The 23,934-nt window shown below is 46.5% G+C and overlaps 2 protein-coding genes across 4 annotated transcripts in view; one reads left to right on the forward strand and one right to left on the reverse strand.

Annotated features, from left to right (window-relative positions):
* Positions 1-23,934, reverse strand: part of LOC148512044 (uncharacterized) — a 100,204-nt gene that overhangs the window by 48,972 nt on the left and 27,298 nt on the right. The gene's annotated exons all lie outside the window — the stretch shown is intronic.
* Positions 6,556-23,611, forward strand: LOC148512045 (uncharacterized). 3 transcript variants are annotated; one of them, XM_088482361.1, is made up of 8 exons: positions 6,556-6,612; positions 7,273-7,455; positions 10,402-10,480; positions 10,600-10,697; positions 10,840-10,951; positions 15,535-15,632; positions 15,737-15,848; positions 21,066-23,611. In XM_088482361.1, exons 3-8 carry the CDS (start codon positions 10,447-10,449, stop codon positions 21,998-22,000), a joined length of 1,389 nt encoding a protein of 462 aa, XP_088338487.1. In that variant the 5' UTR covers positions 6,556-6,612; positions 7,273-7,455; positions 10,402-10,446; the 3' UTR covers positions 22,001-23,611. The 3 variants fall into 3 exon arrangements, with proteins under 3 accessions (XP_088338487.1, XP_088338485.1, XP_088338486.1); XM_088482359.1 differs by lacking the exons at positions 6,556-6,612; positions 7,273-7,455 and having other exon boundaries at positions 10,336-10,480; XM_088482360.1 differs by lacking the exons at positions 6,556-6,612; positions 7,273-7,455 and having other exon boundaries at positions 10,336-10,480; positions 21,069-23,611.

Below are 23,934 nucleotides of genomic sequence, written 5' to 3' on the forward strand. Positions count from 1 at the left end.
CCCCCTAGCGCCTAACCCTCCCCTCCCGTAGCCTAACCTTCACCCTCACCCTAGCGCCTAACCCTCCCCTCCCATAACCTAACCTTCACCCTCACCCTAGTGCGTAACCCATCCCTCCAGTAGCCTTACCTTCACCCTAGTGCCTAACCCTCCCCTCCTGTAGCCTAACCTTCACCCTAGTGCCTAACCCTAACCTTCACCCTCACCCTAGTGCCTAACCCTCCCCTCCCTTAGCCCAACCTTCACCCTAGTGCCTAACCCTCCCCTCCTGCAGGCTAATCTTCACCCTCACACTAGTACATAAGCCTAAACCTAACCTTGATAATTATCGTTAGGAATCCAGAGTCGGTATTCTAATGACCATCGAAATTGTGGAGCCAATATTCTGTCGGCATCCTGGCATTCGGGATGCCGACTACATCCCGTTTTTCTCCAATTCCCCTCTATTTTCTTTATTCCTATTACTTGGTTAATGGAAACAATGGAACAATGGTGGGCTTCTCTAAAATGATTGGCTATCGTGTGCTAATCAAAAGCTTTATTTAATATCTCCTGCATGTTCTGCCCATCTTTCTTTTAAAGTTCTTGACGTCTTGCATATATATTGCAATTCATACAGGTGATGAAATCTCTACTCAGTTCTTTTGGTTAGAACTAGAGGGAAGTTCTTCTACTTTTCTCATGGTATTTGGGGTGCCCTATACATAGGGCAGCCCCTCAGCAACACCAGTCAGAATCCCAGTACCATCATCCTGCCAGGTGGTAGTGGGGCTAGGGGTTAGGTTTAGGGTTAGGCACTAGGAGGGTAGGTTTAGGCACTAGGAGGGTAGGTTTAGGGTTAGGCACTAGGGGAGGAGGTCAGGTTTAGGGTGCGGGGAGAGAGGCTTAGGTTTAGAGGTTGGGTTGGGGTACTTATCAGTATTTTAACCCTGTTGGGATGCCGGCATCGGGGATCACCGGCATCCCATACCCAACCTGTTTTTTTCTAATTATTTACCCGTCTGTAAACAAAGTTATATTTTTCAGGTATAATTTCTTTAAGTGCCAGGTCTATGGTTAATAAGTACCAATGCTTACGTCTAATGGTCCTGGTTCAGAGGAGTATGCTAATAGCATTGCAGCTGCTTCGCATTGGGCTAGAAGATGTGGAGCAATGGAGATAATACAGTAACCTGGGATCGGTGGGGATAATACAGTAACCTGGGAGCGGTGGAGATAATACAGTAACCTGGGAGCGGTGGGGATAATACAGTAACCTGGGATAGGTGGGGATAATACAGTAGCCTGGGATAGGTGGGGATAATACAGTAACCTGGGAGCGGTGGGGATAATACAGTAACCTGGGATAGGTGGGGATAATACAATAACCTGGGATAGGTGGGGATAATACAGTAACCTGGGATAGGTGAGGATAATACAGTAACCTGGGATAGGTGGGGATAATACAGTAACCTGGAATAGGTGGGGATAATACAGTAACCCGGGATAGGTGGGGATAATACAGTAACCCGGGAGCGGTGGGGATAATACAGTAACCCGGGATAGGTGGGGATAATACAGTAACCTGGGAGCTGTGGGGATAATACAGTAACCTGGGATAGGTGGGGATAATACAGTAACCTGGGATAGGTGGGGATAATACAGTAGCCTGGGATAGGTGGGGATAATACAGTAACCTGGAATAGGTGGGGATAATACAGTAGCCTGGGATACATGAGGATAATACAGTAACCTGGAATAGGTGGGGATAATACAGTAACCTGGGATAGGTGGGGATAATACAGTAACCTGGGATAGGTGGGGATAATACAGTAACCTGGGATAGGTGGGGATAATACAGGAACCTGGAATAGGTGGGGATAATACAGTAACCTGGGAGCGGTGGGGATAATACAGTAACCTGGGATAGGTGGGGATAATACAGTAACCTGGAATAGGTGGGGATAATACAGTAACCTGGGATAGGTGGGGATAATACAGTAACCTGGGATAGGTGGGGATAATACAGTAGCCTGGGATAGGTGGGGATAATACGGTAGCCTGGGATAGGTGGGGATAATACCTATCCCAGGCTAGGTACGGTACGGTAGCCTGGGATAGGTGGGGATAATACGGTAGCCTGGGATAGATGGGGATAATACAGTAACCTGGAATAGGTGGGGATAATACAGTAACCTGGGATAGGTGAGGATAATACAGTAACCTGGGATAGGTGGGGATAATACAGTAACCCGGGATAGGTGGGGATAATACAGTAACCTGGGAGCGGTGGGGATAATACAGTAACCCGGGATAGGTGGGGATAATACAGTAGCCTGGGATAGGTGGGGATAATACAGTAACCTGGAATAGGTGGGGATAATACAGTAACCTGGGATAGGTGGGGATAATACAGTAACCTGGGATAGGTGGGGATAATACAGTAGCCTGGGATAGGTGGGGATAATACGGTAGCCTGGGATAGGTGGGGATAATACCTATCCCAGGCTAGGTACGGTATGGTAGCCTGGGATAAGTGGAGATAATACGGTAGCCTGGGATAGATGGGGATAATACAGTAACCTGGGATAGGTGGGGATAATACAGTAGCCTTGGATAGGTGGGGATAATACAGTAGCCTGGGATAGGTGGGGATAATACAGTAGCCTTGGATAGTTGGGGATAATACGGTGGCCTGGGATAGGTGGGGATAATACCTATCCCAGGCTAGGTACGGTACAGTAGCCTGGGATAGGTGGGGATAATACAATAGCCTGGGATAGGTGGGGATAATACAGTAACCCGGGATAGGTGGGGATAATACAGTAGCCTTGGATAGGTGGGGATAATACAGTAGCCTGGGATAGGTGGGGATAATACAGCAGCCATGGATAGGTGGGGATAATACAGTAACCTGGGATAGGTGGGGATAAAACAGTAGCCTGTGATAGGTGGGGATAATACAGTAACCTGGGATAGGTGGGGATAATACAGTAACCTGGGATGGGTGAGGATAATACAGTAACCTGGGATGGGTGGGGATAATACAGTAGCCTGGTATAGGTGGGGATAATACAGTAACCTGGGATAGGTGGTGGATAATACGGTAGCCTGGGATAGATGGGGATAATACAGTAACCTGGGATAGGTGGGGATAATACAGTAGCCTTGGATAGGTGGGGATAATACAGTAGCCTGGGATAGGTGGGGATAATACAGTAACCTGGGATAGGTGGGGATAATACAGTAGCCTGGGATAGGTGGGGATAATATGGTAGCCTGGGATAGGTGGGGATAATACCTATCCCAGGCTAGGTACGGTATGGTAGCCTGGGATAAGTGGGGATAATACGGTAGCCTGGGATAGATGGGGATAATACAGTAACCTGGGATAGGTGGGGATAATACAGTAGCCTTGGATAGGTGGGGATAATACAGTAGCCTGGGATAGGTGGGGATAATACAGTAGCCTTGGATAGTTGGGGATAATACGGTGGCCTGGGATAGGTGGGGATAATACCTATCCCAGGCTAGGTACGGTAGCCTGGGATAGGTGGGGATAATACAATAGCCTGGGATAGGTGGGGATAATACAGTAACCTGGGATAGGTGGGGATAATACAGTAGCCTTGGATAGGTGGGGATAATACAGTAGCCTGGGATAGGTGGGGATAATACAGCAGCCATGGATAGGTGGGGATAATACAGTAACCTGGGATAGGTGGGGATAAAACAGTAGCCTGTGATAGGTGGGGATAATACAGTAACCTGGGATAGGTGGGGATAATACAGTAACCTGGGATGGGTGAGGATAATACAGTAACCTGGGATGGGTGGGGATAATACAGTAGCCGGTATAGGTGGGGATAATACAGTAACCTGGGATAGGTGGTGGATAATACGGTAGCCTGGGATAGATGGGGATAATACAGTAACCTGGGATAGGTGGGGATAATACAGTAGCCTTGGATAGGTGGGGATAATACAGTAGCCTGGGATAGGTGGGGATAATACAGTAGCCTGGGATAGGTGGGGATAATACAGTAACCTGGGATAGGTGGGGATAATACAGTAACCTGGGATAGGTGGGGATAATACAGTGTCCTGGGATAGGTGGAGGTATTAGAGTAGGTTGGCATTGGTGGGGTTATTACAGTAACCTGGGATTGGTGGGGATAATAGAGTAGCCTGGGATAGTTTGAATTATTAGAGTAGCCTGAGATTGGTGGTTATTACAGTATCTTTGGATGGGATGTGGTCATAATCCCGACCGCAGGAATCCTGGAACTTAGAATGCCTTTCGCCGGAATCCCAATGCCTGTCAAGAATCTGGCGCCTGGCATCCCGACCGCCAGAATCCCGAAGGTAAGTAGCGGGGTTAGGTGGAAGGTTAGCGTTTGGGTTAGGCGCAAAGAGGGGAGGGATAGGTTTAGAGTGCGGGGAGGGGGGAGGTTAGGTTTAGGCACCGGGGAGGGAGGGTTAGGATACCGTCTGACAGGTGTCGGAATCCTAACCCTGTCAGGATTTTGACTGTCGGGATCCTGAGCACCAGCATGCCGTACCCAACGCCCCAGTCTTGGTGGGGATATTACAGTAGCATGGCATTGGTGGGGATATTACAGTAGCATGGCATTGGTGGGAATATTACAGTAGCCAGGGATTGGTGGGGTTATTATAGACGTAGCGTACCCAAAACAGTAGGCGGCATAGGGGAGAAAGTTCAGAAAAAGGGCGCTTTATGTTATGTGAAAGAGGCATATAAAACAAGATAAACATGACAAAACAAATAGAAACAATTATGATAAAAAATAAATAGACATGTTTATAGCCCTTTGGGATTCGGGTGTGGTGGCTGGATGGTGTCGGAAGTTTTCAGAGTTTAAAGGACCAGTGCCCGATGTTTATGAGGACAAGGGTCCGTGCAGCCCTTCCCTAGACTCTACCTCCCTGTATTTAGTCCAAGCCAGCGGCACCAGAGGACTAGATACAGGTAGGGAGAGCTAGGGAAGGGCTGCACAGACCCTTGTCCTCATAAACTGCTTCGTCCGGCTACCCCATGCACAACCGAATCCCACAGGGCTATAAACATATTCAACATATTCAGTGTAATATATATATATACACGCAAACTTTTCTTACTCCCTCAGAGGAGAAGCACTTAAATTGAGGTTCTAGCGGGTGTTCCTATAAAAGTTTCTATCAAAACCCTTCACTTCTCCCCCTTCCTTAAATAGGCGTCCAGATCCCACAGGTGTTTTGTTGATGACTGTGGGTTGCTTTCAGAATCCATAGAAAACACAGATAGCTGCAGCATAAAACAAATTATTTATGTGTTCCTATAATGGAACAATAAAGACATAAAAAAAAAAAAAAACATAAAAAAATACATATCACAACAGTAGTTATAAAATAGCTATCAGGGTATAAACGTAAGTAGTGTTCATTCTAGCACCCTGCATTTGTCAGAACCCGTGCAGTTCCTCTTTCCTGCCTGGGGTGTCGCTCTCTGCTCTGCTGCTTCTAGCACACTCAGCTGATGCAACAAACTGCTGCGGTACAGACCACAGTGTGCTAGAAGCACCTGAGCAGAGAGCGACACCCCAGGTAGGAGAGAGGAACTGCACGGGTTGTGACAGGTGCAGGGTGCTAGAATGAACACTAGGCATAAGAATGACTCCAGACTTCTTGGGCAGCTGTCAGGAGGAGCTGAAATGATCTTTCCAAAAGGCACGCTATCACATATCCGTATCCTCCAGTCCCTTATTCCTACAGTCTAAGCGGCATCAGTGCGTTTCAGACACCCGGTATCCTGTCTCAAGATATTCCGCTCACTCCTGGATCATCTTTTGAAGTTTTCCACGATGCCACCTGATATGAACTCTCTCACCACAGACCGAGTACCACCGGTAGAGGGTATGGAGCCGGTGGTTGCCTACAAGAGATACAGAATTTTGGGAAAAGGAGATCATCTTAAGGATAGTAAGAAGAACCCGAAACAGGCGAAATTCTTGGACCCACAACCTTTGACCTAACACAATTGGCAACAGAATAACGTTTGCGGGGAAAATTCCAAGTGTGACGAACGCCAGACGTAAGTAGGTGCATGTCCCGGGCCGTCCACGGGATGTGGCGTGGTATCTAACGCTACTGATCTGGAATAATTTATTATAACATTATTAGGGGTCGGGGATCAGGTGGAGTTAAGTCCAAGGATAAAGGGACAGAGCAGGGTCTGGGGGATATAGGGGAGCACAGAATAGGTGTGATAGGGGACCTGCTGTAGATGGGAGATAACAGGTGGGTGACTAGAGAACCTTCCCACAGGGGGCTGCTGCACTTACCTAACCCAGCCAGCACTCCACTGACACTATGTTAGCACACAGCAAACCCTATCCCTACAAGAGCACCGGGCATGACCCTCATGCCTTACCATACCCCCCCCCCTTTCTATAACAGGCTGGAAAAGGCTCGTCTCAGCGCTCACTTCCGGTCTGTGAAACGCACAGGCAGGTGGAACGCAGAAATACCGGAAGTCGCATGAAACGCAGAGACAGGAAAACGTGTGGAACGCAGAACCCGGAAGTAGGATGGAACGCACAGGCCGGAAGTGGGGTGTGTAGCGCTCCCCCCAAGGTGAGAGGAGCCCTGTGACTGGCAGTTGTTTGAGTACACAGATTAGAGAATAAGGTATGATGGGTAACATGTAACACAGATGTCTGTCAGTACTCACCCTGGGCAGCATATACATGGGATACACATGTGACAGATATATGCTATATGATGATATTGGATATTATTATTATACTATTATAGCTGGCTGAGCAGCGCCTGGGTTATGCCATGGTCGCAGGTACCAACCGTGATAGAACGCCCAGCGACCCACGCCCGTCTATGTACGGAGTGTGATATGTTCTGAGCTTATCCTACAGATGACCCTACCATTGTCTCCCAGCACTACACTGCCCTGATACCTATTCACTACATTTTATATTCGTTTTAAATTATATTTTATATTTTATAACCAGTAAATATTAAATAAAAGAACCCCCCACACCCCAAATAGTATTTTTTCTTTGCACCCTTGAATACGAGTATATTCAAGGCCAAATATAAATAAAAAAAATATAGTTATACAGATAAACCCAACAAGTGTCCATCAGTGAATGTTTTAATGTTTCTCCAACAAAATCATTTCCATCCCAGTAATATGTTTTTTGCGTATATAATTGGGATGGAAATGATATATCACTATATATACTGTGATAATCAATTGCCTTCTTTTTATTGACAAAGCTGATCCAGAAGACATCCGGTGAGTGTGAGGCGCCCAACAGCCGTCCCCGTGTGTCAGGAGGACTGAGCAGGACCCAGAGCCCCATCACGGTGCCTCCTCCTCACTCACTGATACATGAGAGACACAATGACCAGAAGATCCTGGAACTCACCAATAAGATCATTCAGCTGCTGACTGGAGAGGTGACTGCTGGGAATGGGACATTATACAGTAACACCAGGGGATGTGTCTGGGTGATGACTGGAGAGGTGACTGCTGGGAATGGGACATTATACAGTAACACCGGGGGATGTGTCTGGGTGATGACTGGAGAGGTGACTGCTGGGAATGGGACATTATACAGTAACACCGGGGGATGTGTCTGGGTGATGACTGGAGAGGTGACTGCTGGGAATGGGACATTATACAGTAACACCGGGGGATGTGTCTGGGTGATGACTGGAGAGGTGACTGCTGGGAATGGGACATTATACAGTAACACCGGGGGATGTGTCTGGGTGATGACTGGAGAGGTGACTGCTGGGAATGGGACATTATACAGTAACACCGGGGGATGTGTCTGGGTGATGACTGGAGAGGTGACTGCTGGGAATGGGACATTATACAGTAACACCGGGGGATGTGTCTGGGTGATGACTGGAGAGGTGACTGCTGGGAATGGGACATTATACAGTAACACCAGGGGATGTGTCTGGGTGATGACTGGAGAGGTGACTGCTGGGAATGGGACATTATACAGTAACACCGGGGGATGTGTCTGGGTGATGACTGGAGAGGTGACTGCTGGGAATGGGACATTATACTGTAACACCAGGGGATGTGTCTGGGTGATGACTGGAGAGGTGACTGCTGGGAATGGGACATTATACAGTTACACCGGGGGATGTGTCGGGGTGATGACAGGAGAGGTGACTGCTGGGAATGGGGCATTATACAGTAACACCAGGGGATGTGTCTGGGTGATGACTGGAGAGGTGACTGCTGGGAATGGGACATTCTACAGTTACACCGGGGGATGTGTCGGGGTGATGACAGGAGAGGTGACTGCTGGGAATGGGGCATTATACAGTAACACCAGGGGATGTGTCTGGGTGATGACTGGAGAGGTGACTGCTGGGAATGGGACATTATACAGTAACACCAGAGGATGTGTCTGGGTGATGACTGGAGAGGTGACTGCTGGGAATGGTTCATTATACAGTTACACCGGGGGATGTGTCGGGGTGATGACAGGAGAGGTGACTGCTGGGAATGGGACATTATACTGTAACTCCAGGGGAAGTGTCTGGGTGATGACTGGAGAGGTGACTGCTGGGAATGGGACATTATACAGTAACACCAGGGGATGTGTCTGGGTGATGATTGGAGAGGTGACTGCTGGGAATGGGACATTATACAGTAACACCGGGGGATGTGTCTGGGTGATGACTGGAGAGGTGACTGCTGGGAATGGGACATTCTACAGTAACACAAGGGGATGTGTCTGGGCGATGACTGGAGAGGTGACTGCTGGGAATGGGACATTATACAGTAACACCAGGGGATGTGTCTGGGTGATGACTGGAGAGGTGACTGCTGGGAATGGGACATTATACAGTTACACCGGGGGATGTGTCGGGGTGATGACAGGAGAGGTGACTGCTGGGAATGGGGCATTATACAGTAACACCAGGGGATGTGTCTGGGTGATGACTGGAGAGGTGACTGCTGGGAATGGGACATTATACAGTAACACCAGAGGATGTGTCTGGGTGATGACTGGAGAGGTGACTGCTGGGAATGGTTCATTATACAGTTACACCGGGGGATGTGTCGGGGTGATGACAGGAGAGGTGACTGCTGGGAATGGGACATTATACTGTAACTCCAGGGGAAGTGTCTGGGTGATGACTGGAGAGGTGACTGCTGGGAATGGGACATTATACAGTAACACCAGGGGATGTGTCTGGGTGATGATTGGAGAGGTGACTGCTGGGAATGGGACATTATACAGTAACACCGGGGGATGTGTCTGGGTGATGACTGGAGAGGTGACTGCTGGGAATGGGACATTCTACAGTAACACAAGGGGATGTGTCTGGGCGATGACTGGAGAGGTGACTGCTGGGAATGGGACATTCTACAGTAACACCAGGGGATGTGTCTGGGCGATGACTGGAGAGGTGACTGCTGGGAATGGGACATTATACAGTAACACCAGGGGATGTGTCTGGGCGATGACTGGAGAGGTGACTGCTGGGAATGGGACATTATACAGTAACACCAGGGGATGTGTCTGGGTGATGACTGGAGAGGTGACTGCTGGGAATGGGACATTCTACAGTAACACAAGGGGATGTGTCTGGGCGATGACTGGAGAGGTGACTGCTGGGAATGGGACATTCTACAGTAACACCAGGGGATGTGTCTGGGCGATGACTGGAGAGGTGACTGCTGGGAATGGGACATTCTACAGTAACACCAGGGGATGTGTCTGGGCGATGACTGGAGAGGTTACTGCTGGGAATGGGACATTCTACAGTAACACCGGGGGATGTGTCTGGGCGATGACTGGAGAGGTGACTGCTGGGAATGGGACATTCTACAGTAACACCGGGGGATGTGTCTGGGCGATGACTGGAGAGGTGAGTGCTGGGAATGGGACATTATACAGTAACACTGGGGGATGTGTCTGAGGGATGACTGGAGAGGTGACTGCTGGGGATGGGACATTATACAGTAACACCAGGGGATGTGTCTGGGTGATGACTGGAGGGGTGACTGCTGGGAATGGGACATTATACAGTGACACCGGGGGATGTGTCTGAGGGATGACTGGAGAGGTGACTGCTGGGAATGGGACATTATACAGTAACACCAGGGGATGTGTCTGGGTGATGACTGGAGAGGTGACTGCTGGGAATGGGACATTATACAGTAACACCAGGGGATGTGTCTGGGTGGTGACTGCTGGGAATGGGACATTATACAGTAACACCAGGGGATGTGTCTGGGTGATGACTGGAGAGGTGACTGCTGGGAATGGGACATTATACAGTAACACCAGGGGATGTGTCTGGGTGATGACTGTATCATTGTGTCAGGTTCCTATAAGGTGTCAGGATGTCACTGTCTATGTCTCCATGCAGGAGGGGGAGTATATAGAGGAACACAGGGGTCTGTACAAGAACGTGATGATGGAGAATAACCGGCCCCTCACATCACTGGGTAAGAAGAGACTGTCATTTATTGTACAGGGGAGAGCAGGTATCCGGGTCCCCTATATAAACACATCACCTGATAATCACATATATACAATGTACTCAGTCACTGTGTGTCTCCTACAGATGGACCCAGTAACAGAAATACCCCAGAGAGATGTCCTCGTCCTCTTTATTCCCAGGATTATACAGAGGAGAATCACAGGACCCCACAGGAGGATCAGGTAGATGGGATTTAGGATCTCACCAATATACCAAAGTGACTGTCACTATATAATCTGTAGAGAGCTGTGTGTGTCTTATACACTGATATATTATTTAATCTAAATTAAGTCAAACATTTCTCATATTGTGTGTATTATTTAGGATGAAGATATGACTGTTATTAAGGCAGAAGATACAGAAGGAGAAGAACATACGTATGTATGGGGGGATCAGCAGTGTAAGGAGGAGGAAATCCCTACAGATATCAGCACAGGTGAGTAAAAAACACTTATTACAGAAAAGAGTCACATATTCTCCTTGTTCTGTCACTACAGCAATCTCTTATCCTACACCCTCCTCTGTCAGTACAAGCTAATGAGGGAAATGTATCTGCCCAGTGGGGGAGTTAAGAGCCATCAGCCCCTATTATACTCCTGCTCTCCCCCTCACATCATGTCGCTGTGTGTTACCAGCCCAGAGATCTGACCAGTCTCCTCCTCACACTCTCTGGTGTATCTCATACATCAGGAGCCATCAGCCCCTATTATACTCCTTCTTTCCCCCTCACATCATGTCACTGTGTGTTACCTGCCCAGAGATCTGACCAGTCTCCTCCCCACACTCTCTGGTGTATCTCATACATCAGGAGCCATCAGCCCCTATTATACTCCTGCTTTCCCCCTCACATCATGTCACTGTGTGTTACCTGCCCAGAGATCTGACCAGTCTCCTCCCCACACTCTCTGGTGTATCTCATACATCAGGAGCCATCAGCCCCTATTATACTCCTGCTCTCCCCCTCACATCATGTCACTGTGTGTGACCAGCCCAGAGATCTGACCAGTCTCCACCTCACACTCTCTGGTGTATCTCATACATCAGGAGCCATCAGCCCCTATTATACTCCTGCTCTCCCCCTCACATCATGTCACTGTGTGTTCCCAGCCCAGAGATCTGACCAGTCACCTCACCACACTCTCTGGTGTATCTCATACATCAGGAGCCATCAGCCCCTATTATACTCCTGCTCTCCTCCTCACATCATGTCACTGTGTGTTACCAGCCCAGAGATCTGACCAGTCTCCTCCCCACACTCTTTGGTATATCTGATTCATCCATAATCGTCAATGATAATAGTATAATCAAAAAATGGTAAATTCTGAGGATTCCAAACGAGGTCCTCAAGGCACCCAAAAGTACAGGTTTTAGAGATATCCATGGTTGAGCACATGTGGTTCAATCAAACCAGGATGTGTAAATGATGTGGGACAGGTATGTGGAGGTGTAAATGATGTGGGACAGGTAAGTGAAGATGTAAATTATGGGGACAGGTATGGGGAGGTGTAAATGATGTGGGACAGGTACATGGAGGTATAAATGATGTAGGACAGGTATGTGTAGGTGTAAATGATGTAGGACAGGTATGTGGATGTGTAAATGATGTAGGACAGGTATGTGGAGGTGTAAATGATGTGGGACAGGTATATAGAGGTGTAAATTATGTGGGACAGGTAGGTGGAGGTGTAAATGATGTAGGACAGGTATGTGGAGGTGTAAATGATGTGGGACAGGTATGTGGAGGTGTAAATGACGTGGGACAGGTATGTGGAGGTGTAAATGATGGGGACAGGTAAGTGAAGGTGTAAATTATGGGGAGGTGTAATTGATGTGGGACAGGTACATGGAGGTATAAATGATGTAGGACAGGTATGTGTAGGTGTAAATGATGTAGGACAGGTATGTGGAGGTGTGAATGTTGTGGTACAGGTATGTGGAAGTGTAAATGATTTGGGACAGGTAAGTAGAGGTGTAAATGATGTGGGACAGGTATGTGGAGGTGTAAATGGTGTGGGACAGGTTTGTGGAGGTGTAAATGATGTGGGACAGGTATGTGGAGGTGTAAATGATGTGGGACAGGTATGGGGAGGTGTAAATGATGTGGTACAGGTATGTGGAGGTGTAAATGATGTGGGACAGGTTTGTGGAGGTGTAAGTGGTGTGGGACAGGTTTGTGGCGGTGTAAATGGTGTGGGACAGGTATGTAGAGGTGTAAATGATGTGGGACAGGTATGTGGAGGTGTAAATGATGGGGGATAGGTATGTGGAGGTGTAAATGATGTGGGACAGGTATGTGGAGGTGTAAATGATGCGAGATAGGTATGTGGAGGAGTCAATGATGTGGGACAGGTATGGGGAGGTGTCAATGATGTGAGATAGCTATGTGGAGATGTAAATGATGTGGTACAGGTATGTGGAGGTGTAAATGGTTTGGGACAGGTATGGGGAGGTATAAATGATGTGGGACAGGTATGGGGAGGTGTAAATGATGTGGTACAGGTATGGGGAGGTGTAAATGATGTGGGACAGGTATGGGGAGATGTAAATGATGTGGTACAGGTATGTGGAGGTGTAAATGATGTGGGACAGGTTTGTGGAGGTGTAAGTGGTGAGGGACAGGTATGTGGAGGTGTAAATGATGTGGTACAGGTATGGGGAGGTGTAAATGATGTGAGATAGCTATGTGGAGATGTAAATGATGTGGTACAGGTTTGTGGAGGTGTAAATGGTTTGGGACAGGTTTGTGGAGGTGTAAATGATGTGGGACAGGTATGTGGAGGTGTAAATGATGTGGTACAGGTATGGGGAGGTGTCAATGATGTGAGATAGCTATGTGGAGATGTAAATGATGTGGTACAGGTATGTAGAGGTGTAAATGATGTGGGACAGGTATGTGGAGGTGTAAATGATGGGGGATAGGTATGTGGAGGTGTAAATGATGTGGGACAGGTATGTGGAGGTGTAAATGAGGCGAGATAGGTATGTGGAGGAGTCAATGATGTGGGACAGGTATGGGGAGGTGTCAATGATGTGAGATAGCTATGTGGAGATGTAAATGATGTGGTACAGGTATGTGGAGGTGTAAATGGTTTGGGACAGGTATGGGGAGGTATAAATGATGTGGGACAGGTATGGGGAGGTGTAAATGATGTGGTACAGGTATGGGGAGGTGTAAATGATGTGGGACAGGTATGGGGAGGTGTAAATGATGTGGTACAGGTATGGGGAGGTGTAAATGATGTGGGACAGGTTTGTGGAGGTGTAAGTGGTGAGGGACAGGTATGTGGAGGTGTAAATGATGTGGTACAGGTATGGGGAGGTGTAAATGATGTGAGATAGCTATGTGGAGATGTAAATGATGTGGTACAGGTTTGTGGAGGTGTAAATGGTTTGGGACAGGTTTGTGGAGGTGTAAATGATATGGGACAGGTATGTGGAGGTGTAAATGATGTGGTACAGGTATGGGGAGGTGTCAATGATGTGAGATAGCTATGTGGAGATGTAAATGATGTGGTACAGGTTTGTGGAGGTGTAAATGGTGTGGGACAGGTTTGTGGAGGTGTAAATGGTGTGGGACAGGTATTTGGAGGTGTAAATGGTGTGGGACAGGTATGGGGAGGTGTAAATGATGTGGGACAGGTATGGGGAGGTGTAAATGATGTGGTACAGGTATGTGGAGGTGTAAATGATGTGGTACAGGTATGTGGAGGTGTAAATGATGTGGGACAGGTATGTGGAGGTGTAAATCATAGGGGACAGGTATGTGGAGGTGTAAATGATGTGGGGCAGGTATGTGGAGGTGTAAATGATGGGGGACAGCTTTGTGGAGGTGTAAATTATGGGGGACAGGTATGTTGAGGTGTAAATGATGTGGGACAGGTATGTAGAGGTGTAAATGAAGTGGGACAGGTATGTGGAGGTGTAAATAATGTGGGACAGGTATGTAGAGGTGTAAATGATGTGGGACAGGTATGTGGAGGTGTAAATGATGTGGAACAGGTATGTGGAGGTGTAAATGATGTGGGACAGGTATGTGGAGGTGTAAATGATGGGGTACAGGTATGTGGAGGTGTAATTGATGTAGGACAGGTATGTGGAGGTGTAATTGATGTTGGACAGGTATGTTGGGTGTTGGGAGAATTTTTTTTGAACTTGTAGATAGGTCTTCCTATGTTTTAAAAACTTATATAAAATCGCAAAAAAATTAGACTAAACGTTTAAATGTCCCACAAAATACTGGAAAGTCTTTAAGTTGCTCAAAAACACCAGCTGGCTTTCATTTCTTCACCTTTTTTGATAACTCGTCATTTCAAATCTTTTTGACAGCCTGTAAGAACCTCCTGTACTTTCCGAATGGCCACTAATGGCCTTCTGTATTGTCCTGCTATCCTAGTTGCCACTTTTTGGGGGTCCATCATGATGACTTCCCCACTGATCATGCACTTCTCCCAGGCGGCCTTATGTCGAAAAAAATCTGTGCGCCTTTACTGCGAGTCTCGCAAATCGCCATTTCTAATTGAATCTCGCATTTCTCGGGGGCACGCATTCACGCGATGTGTATAACTTTTATGGTGTTTCGCAAACTCATGGTGTGGGCTATCCTGAAACCACCACCCATTACTCACTTGGATCAGTTGAGATCAAGGTTATTCACGCTAACCCACATAGTTTGCTCGCTGGGGTGTCTTTATAGCACCTCACATGGTGACCAGAATATCGTATCCTGCACAGAGGACTCAACTTGTCTCGGCACCTACCAGCGCTGCGCCCACAGACCCAGGGTGTAATGTGTCAGCATGAAGGACGCCTATACCCATAAATCAATTCTGGATTATTTCATAAGATTAGAGATGACCCAAACATCATATGGATCACATTAAACCCTGCTCACCATGAGGGTCGCAGCTGCTAATCACATTATAGATACAGGGGAGAGCAGATATGGGGGCCCCCTATATACACACATCATCTGATAATCACATATATACAATGTACTCAGTCACTGTGTGTCTCCTACAGATGGACCCAGTAACAGAAATACCCCGGAGAGATGTCCCCATCCTCTTTATTCCCAGGACTGTACAGAGGAGAATCACAGGGTCCAACAGGAGCATCAGGTAGGTGGGATGTAGGGATCATGTAAAAAATTCTAATGTTACATCTAAACGAATGAAATCAGACATTATCGGAGTGTTCATTTATTGTTGTGTGCACTACTAAGGATGAAGATCTGGCTAATATTAAGGTGGAAGTTCTGGAGGTAGAAGAGGAGATGTATGTGAGAGGTGATCAGCAGTGTAAGGAGGAGGAAATGCCTACAGATATCAGCACAGGTGCATAATAAACACTATTATTTTTACTTCCGATCTGTGGGACACTACTACCATCGATTGCTTGAGGGGTCCGAGGAGCTGGCACTTTATCTAACCTATCTCTATAACACCAGCACCTTCCCTCAGAAAGCCCTGGTGGTTACTATCTTTTAAGTGCCCTTTTGAGCTGCAGCAGCCCCTACATCTTAGCGTATTATTTTATTTCTAATTACTTTCTTTGTTTTTACTTTGGGAGATGTTGTTCTACAACTGGCAGCACACGTCAGGAGACCGGTGGCAGCGGGGCAGTGAGGATCGGAGGCCACTGCCTCTGTGCTCTCCTTTTCCAGTCCCCTGCACAGGCGGAGCCATCTCCCGGGTTTATCCCGCTGCTCTCCCCAGGAATGAAGGGAAGCACGCGTGCAGACAGACTGCCCGGGAACGGGTTCCGCCAAGTGTTTTCCCTTGAAGGGAAGTTCATTCTGATAGCTGGCCACCCTAAGAGAAGAGCCTTACGGGGGAGGAGCCAGCTGCCATGCTTGACTCTCCCTTATTGGTCACATAGATGCAGGGGAGGAGCTGAAGACTCCATTCCTCTGAGGTGCTGCCTCTATGGCCTGCAGGGACACTGCTTTGGGATGCCGGCTCTCTTCCTCTTCTTCTCTTCTCTTCTTCTCTTCCTCTTCCTAGAATGCTAAGTATTGCAATATTCTAATTGCATTTGCCAAACTATTCTGTGTGGTCAGCTGGATTCAGGGGCCCTATGCACAGACTGTTTCAAGGGACCTAGTGATGTGCAGGTTCAGGGGGGCTTTGCTTCTTCAATGGCAAAATCTCCTTTGGCTCAATCTTTGTGCAGGTCCGTTGCTGAGCTGGTCAGGTAGGTGGATGACTAGAGGGAGGAACAGGCTCTTCTGACCACTATTGTTCCTGTTCAAGTGCAGGCTGTCAGTCCCCAGTGGGTGTCTGATTTTTTTGCCACCTTTGGTGCCTGAACCAACCTGGGTCCAGTCTATGGAGCGGTCGGCTTATGGTATTGCAAAGGTCTCTTCCTATTTGGATGGTTCTTTGAGGACCCGCTACTCTAGGAGTCGCATAAGCACTGTAATTCTTCTTGACTTCCTTTTGGTGACTTCAAGGATTAGGGAGGGGGAGCTTCCTGAGGAGGGCGAGGACTTCAATTCTTCTTCTACCCAAGGTGTGGAGGACCTCATTTCTGAAGTCCATGAAGCCTTGGACTGTGTGGATATGGACTCCCTGGCCAAGACTTCTGGACCATTTAAATGAAGGCAGGAGAATACAATGACCTTTCAGCTCAGGCGGATCCAGGCTTTTGGCTTTGGCTATCTCTGCTAGACGGGCATTGTGGCTGCGTTCCTGGGAGGCGTATTCAGAATACAAGTGTTCTCTTGAGGCACTATACTTTTGAGAGTGGCGTCTTTTTGATCTGGAGCTGAATAAGCGTATTGTTAAGGCTACAGATGGCAACAGTACTTCTCTTCCAGTGTTGGTGCTAAAACTTATAGAGCCTCAGTCTTGTCCCTTTCACCCTTCCTTTCAGGTGGAGCAGCTACCAGAGGGCTGGGGTCTAGAGTTTGGCCTTTTTGGATCGGAACCAAATGTAGCAAGGCAGATTTGCCTGGTCTGGTAGATGTTCCAGACCCAAGACGTCTGAAAAGTCAAGTGCCTGGTGGTGTGGCTCCCCACCTGTCAGGCACTGGAATGAGAGGACGCCTCCTCCTTTTCAGTGACAGGTGGATGGAGTCCTCCACAGACTGCTGGGTGATGGGGATTGTACAGAGAGGTTATGTTATCGAACTTAGGGGTCTCCCGCCCAGGAGTTTTTTTTCTCCACCACTATCCCAAGTGAGGCTGAAAAGTGGCCGGCATTAGAACGAGACATTTCTTCTCTTTGTTTTCTGATGGTGCCTGTGCTGGCGACTCAACAAAAGAAGTTGTTCTACACCTTTTACTGGTCCAAAAGCCAAATGAGTCCTTCCTTCCCGGTCTCATCTTTAGAGCCCTCAACTCCAGGTTGTGGGAGGGTCGGTCCGGATGGAGTCCCTGAGGTTGGTGATCTGCAGTGTTGAGGTCAATGTTTTTTACCTCCATAGATATAAAGGACTCATATCTCCATGTCCAAATCTAAGAGGGGCATCAATTTCTCCTCAGGTTCGCAGTAGAAAGAGCCAACTCTCAATTCAGGGCACTTCACTTCAGTCTAGCCACAGCTCCACATGTTTTTACAAAACTCAAGGCAGTGATGGAGTTTCTATTGCGGAAGGAAGTTATATCAATAATACACTACTTGGACAATCGATTTATCAAGTTGACCTCCGTTTTCTTACTCCAGTGCCATTTTGACCACATAATTCAGGTGTTACATGAACATACTGTAGCTGTATCCTAAATTTTAAAAAGTCCTATCTGGTGCCTTGTCAATGCATGATGTTCCACGGGGTTGATTTTTGACACCACCCTTCAGAGTGTGTTTCATCCGGAAGATGAGATCTGTTCCCTTCAGGGTCTTGTCTGGAAGGTTTCGGCCATGGATTGATCTGCCAGTCCTGCTGTGCTTGAAATTGTTAGGAAAGATGGTTTCCGCCATTAGACAATTCAGCATACTTGGTTTCACTCTCGAGAATTCCAATGGTCAAGTTTCACAACCATCTGCCCTCTCATTTGCTAACCCTCTCGCTGAGAAATCGTTGGTCCCTGCAGTGGTGGCTAGTCAGGGAGAATCTCTACAAAAGCCGGTCACTGGCTACTCCATTTTAGATCATTGTGATCATGGATGCCTGTCTCCTGGGTTGGGGAGCAGTGGCCTTACACCTATGTTTGCAGGGTCTTTGGGTCCTGCAGGAGTCTACCCTTCCCATAAATATTTTGGAACTCATGGCAATTTTTCTGTCCCTGTCCAGTGCTCAGTCAGTTCTGGTGGGCAGGCTGGTCAGTATCCAATCGGACAATGCCACAGCGGTGGCATATGTCAACTATCAGGGCGGCACTCTGTGCGATGGTGGAGGCCGCTCAGATTCTATCTCGGGCAGAGATGTTCATTACGGCGATCACTGCTGTGTTAATTCGGGAGTAGACGATTGGGAGGTGGATTTTCTCAGCAGGAACATGATTCTGAAGCGGAGGTTGGTCTCTCCACCCAGAAAGCTTCAACTGCTCATTTGGAAATTGGGCCTGCCAGATGTGGATCTCTTGGCATCTCAGCACAATTGCATGTTTCCCCAGTTTTTGGCTCACTACAGGGACTCACTAGCCTTCGCAGTGGATGCTATAACCATTCTGTGGATGTACCACCTGGGATATTTCTTTCCACCATTGCCGATATTGCCTCAAGAAGTGAAATGGATCCGGGCATAGGGCATGCCAATCATCTTGATGGATCCAGATTATTCCCGTTGGTCCTGGTATGCTGCCATTCAAAACATGGCATCTTACTTTACATCCAGATCTGTTTCAACAGTGTCCCTTTCATCACCAGGACCTAAATCTGTTGGCTTTAATGGCATGTCTGTTGTGGCCAGTCTCTTGAGATCTAACTGAATTTTGTCCAGCGTGGTGCAGACTATGTTGCGGGCCAGGAAACCTGTTTGGGCCTGGAATTACCACAGAGTATGCAAAGTCTACATTGTGTGGTGGGAGAAGAAATGTTTTCCTATTTCCGTCTTTCTCATTTCCTTACTTCCTTCATGATGGTTTGGAGGTAGGGCTCCAGCTGAGCTCTCTGAAGGTTTAGGTCTCTTCCTCCTGAAGTTTGGACATTTTTGCAAGGCGTTCTGCGTGTTCAACCTCCCTTGTCCCCATAGTGGCTCTATGGGATCTGAACCTGGTCTTGTAGGCTCTTCAACAGCCCCCCCTTTCCCACTTCCTTCGAGCCTATGGAGTCAGTTCATCTGAAGTTTTTGATTTGGAAGCTTGTCTTCTTTATGGCCTTTGCCTTGGTCCGGCGTGTCTCTGCGCTCGTTGCCTTATCTTGCAAATCACCTTATCTTGTGTTCCATGGTAATAAGCCAGTTTTGCATACGATTCATTAGTTCCAGCCTAATGTGTCGGCTTTCCACATCAATCTGGAAATAGTTTTTCCTATGGTCCACCCATCTGCTACCTTTGGGGATCAGGCACGTTTGGCCCTTTTTTCGATGTAATCCACGCGCTCCGTCTGTATTTGAATAGAACTTCCTTGGTTAGACACAGTAATTTTCCTCTGGTGCTTTATGATGCCAAGAAACTCGGGTGGCCCACAAGGAAGCAGACTATTGCATGATGGATCCGCTCTGTCATTCAGTCAAGTGGATGAGACCAAGGTGACATTATTCATGATCCTCCTTGTGCACTACCACATGCGACAATGCCCATAAATTTCCTTGTGTAGTATTAAGAGATTGCGTAACTCACAATATGCACTACAATAATAATAAAACATTCCTGAGTGCCAAATGTAATAGCCTGCGCATTGTGAAAAGTGCGCAGCTTTTCGCGTAGAAATAGTATGTGCTGCTAATTTACCCCATGGCTACTCTGCTTCCACGGTTCCAGTGTTTGCATGTAACAGCTGTTTCTTGATGTGAGTTGATTGGATACTGTCAGTGGCCAATGATTCTTCCTGTCTTCTGATGCTGGTTGGGCAGTGTGAATGCTGCATAGATGTTCCTCGCCAAAGACTGCATGTTGGTTGAAGATGTACAAAGTGGCTGCGTAATCTGCAGGTCACTGTGGCTGGGTCTATGCTATGTGACTGGTAATGTGGCTTTGCAGTCTGCAGGTCACTGTTGCTGGGTCTATGTGATGATTTTTTGTTCCGTAGGTGATTCATATTTGTGGTTTATATAGTTATAATTTTAATAAAGTGGCTGTAAGTTTTCAAATACATTTTAAATAAATTACCATCTTGATCTCACTTATAGGGGGGGAATCCAATTGCCCGTGAGGTTTATCCCGTGACTATGTACTCGCGACTAGAAATTCAATTAGTGGGGTAACCCTGCTCGTCATTTCGCTTAGGGTTAGGGCTTTTACTTGCAACTTCAAGAGCACCAAAGAAAAGGCTGCGAGAAAATGGCACCTATGGTAGTTTATAGTGTGTGGAAAATGCTAATTAATTGAATAACATTTCCCCGTGTGGCGCCGGTAATTAGCCCCTATAGTATTTAACTGAGTGTATTGTAATCTGTTCATTAATATGTATAGAAAATTATATTTTCTTTTTATTTATTTGATTTCCAGCAGATGGATACAAAAGCCGGAACACTTTGGAGGGACGTCTAATTTTATCTCCAGATTTTGAAATGGAAGATAACCTCACACGAGAATCTTCTGGGGGAAATCGTATTAACCTGTGCAGCCATCCAGAGCAACTTAGTGCAGATATATCATCTGATGCCTCTAATCCTGAGGAACGCTCTCCCGATAGCTCAGATATTGCTACTCATAGTACAGATCATGCAGGCGATACTATATTTCCCTGCTCTGAGTGTGGGAAATCTTTTATACACCAGTCAATCTTTGCAAGACATCAGATAATTCACACAGGTGAGAAACCATTCCCATGCTCTGAGTGTGGGAAAAGTTTTACATTTAAATCCAGCCTGGTCAGACATCAGAGAACTCACTCAGTTGAGAAGCCATTTCCATGTTCTGAGTGTGGGAAATGTTTTACCGTTAAATCCAATCTTGTCACACATCAGAGAATTCACACCGGTGAGAACCCATTTCCGTGTTCTGAGTGTGGGAAATGTTTTCTAGATAATATACATCTTGTTATACACCAGAGAAGTCACACAGGTGAGAGGCCGTTTTCTTGCTCTGAGTGCGGGAAATGTTTTACAGTTAAATCCAATCTTGTTACACATCAGAGAACTCACACAAGTGAGAGGCCATTTCCATGCTCTGAGTGTGGGAAACGTTTTACACAGAAGTCCGGCCTTGTTAGACATCAGAGAATCCACACTGGTGAGAAACCATTTCCGTGTTCTGAGTGCGGAAAATGCTTTACGCAGAAACCAGATCTTGTTAAACACCAGAGAACTCACACAGGGGAGAAGCCACCTTCTGGTTCTGAGCGTGACAAAAGCGTGACACAAAGACCATCTTTTAAACGGCAGATAACAGAGACAAGTGAAAAACAATCCCCATGGGATGATGAGCATGATACTGGGTGACAGAAGTACTGTATTGGAGTTAAGTGGTTCCACACTTGCATTGCACCAAAATGTGAAAATAAGATGCAGAAAGACTGTAAGGTGATTATTGACGTCAGGAAAAGGCGACATGAATGGTGAGAGTGGTATTAGTTGGATATTAAGTCAGACATTTACTCTTCTGTCTAAGCACGTTTACATCTTAGGTAGGAAACATCATGCACGTTTACATCGTAAGTTCCCAAAATTAGAATGTGAGTGTACATCGAGGCAGTCACCCGGCAAATAAATGGGAACATTTTTGTAAAATTATGGGCCCATATTTCTTACAGTTGGTAAATTATTTTCAGTGGTTCTCGCAGTTCTCAGATTGTTTTTTCCTGGTAAAATGTTACTGGTAAATGATTCCTTTAACTCATCTCTGCAGCCGGATGTTTTGTACCTTCCGGATAATAAGAACGATAATTGAATTCCTGATGGCTTATAAAGTACAATATGGAAATGATATTGTGTGACCGATGGCTGTCTTTTTGATTTCATGTAACAGGATTTCCTTAGGGGGGAAGCCCTGATTTCTATACATGGGGTTCATGTGTAAGGTTTACCGGAGGTAGATCATTGGATATCCCTACATGAAGACATAACACACGACCAAGAGGATAAATTTAAGTTCATTAAAAACATTCAAAATCACACATTCATTGGGCACAATTCAATTCATCCTGGAGGGGTGCGAGAAGAAATCCTTAGTCAGGGCTTAACAGCGCTCTGAATTGAATAGTTCCAGGAGCTAATTCCCGGCATTATTCAATTTGCATTGAATTAAATCGAGCCCACTGTGTTTCTTAAAAATTTAAATCATCACCACACTTAGCTATGAAATACATTACATAGACTAGGGTTGGCCAACGACGGCTATCAACCATCAGTGGTATTATGGTGTTTTTACCATCAATGGGGGACGCACTGATCATGAACATTGGTGGGGAGCCTCCGACATTTAGTGGCAGGCTTTGTCTACTGTGGACAGAGGTGAACCATCGATGGTTTCTAGCCTATGGTTAAAAGGAATCAACAGCATCCACTTGACTAACAGTGATTGGGGCTATTTTGTGAGTTGAAAGATGACCCATGAGGATGGAACCTGTGACCGAGGTACTTTATGGATCAATTGACTGCAAGCTAAATAATTTCTGCAAATGGCTGCATGCGCTCTAATTAATGAGCTATAGAAATATATGTAACATCTCACAAATTGAATAGCCTGCAAGTTGCAGTCAATGGTGAGCTGTCAGCAAATTAGCCACTGGATTTAAATTGGTAACTTTATAAAAGGTAAGAAATCGGCACGTTAAACCTAGCACCTAAATCTCCATAACCTGGACGCTTCCCGCAACTTACATGTGTGCCCTATTGTTGGTGCTCTTTATATGAAAGTGACAGCACATTGCTGGCCTATGGTTTATAATGAGTCCTATAGTGTGTATTGTAGTTTGTACAGTGACTAAGAATACGTTTCATGTTCATTTTAATTTTATATTGTATTTATAATTCCTTTTTATATCATGAATAAGTAGATGAAAAAACAGTACAGTGCATATATAGATACTACACGCAGTTATGTGCTCTGTATACACACAGTGTAATAAATCTATAATCATCAACCAAGTTGTCTTTTTGATTTTCTTAAGACTATTTAAACAAGAAAAAAAAGGGGAAAGAAAATGAAGGAATGAGGCAGCTGGTTAAGGGGGTTCCCCATATAATGTACAGAGGGACAATGAGTGCGTCTGGGGGTCCCATGTACATTGTCAGTTTGCAGTGTGTATCCTATTGTTTTACTATTCCCTTTATTGATAACAATTAGCAGATGGCTCCAGGGCTTCTTTTCCCCCACTCGATTTTACACATCCGCCAAGGTGGGATCGGACATCAGCCTGTATTTTATAGGGGGC

This window comes from Taudactylus pleione, unplaced genomic scaffold (assembly GCF_031769625.1).
Source record: "Taudactylus pleione unplaced genomic scaffold, aTauple2 ptg000285l, whole genome shotgun sequence".
NCBI lineage: Eukaryota > Metazoa > Chordata > Amphibia > Anura > Myobatrachidae > Taudactylus > Taudactylus pleione.

Excerpts from the sequence above, each read along its gene's own strand:
- LOC148512045 (XM_088482359.1), top strand. The coding sequence starts at position 10,336 with ATGACTGTATCATTGTGTCAGGTTCCTATAAGGTGTCAGGATGTCACT. Across the intron at positions 15,633-15,736 it reads GGGTCCAACAGGAGCATCAG|GATGAAGATCTGGCTAATAT; the intron begins GTAGGTGGGATG and ends TGCACTACTAAG. Across the intron at positions 15,849-21,065 it reads GCCTACAGATATCAGCACAG|CAGATGGATACAAAAGCCGG; the intron begins GTGCATAATAAA and ends TTTGATTTCCAG.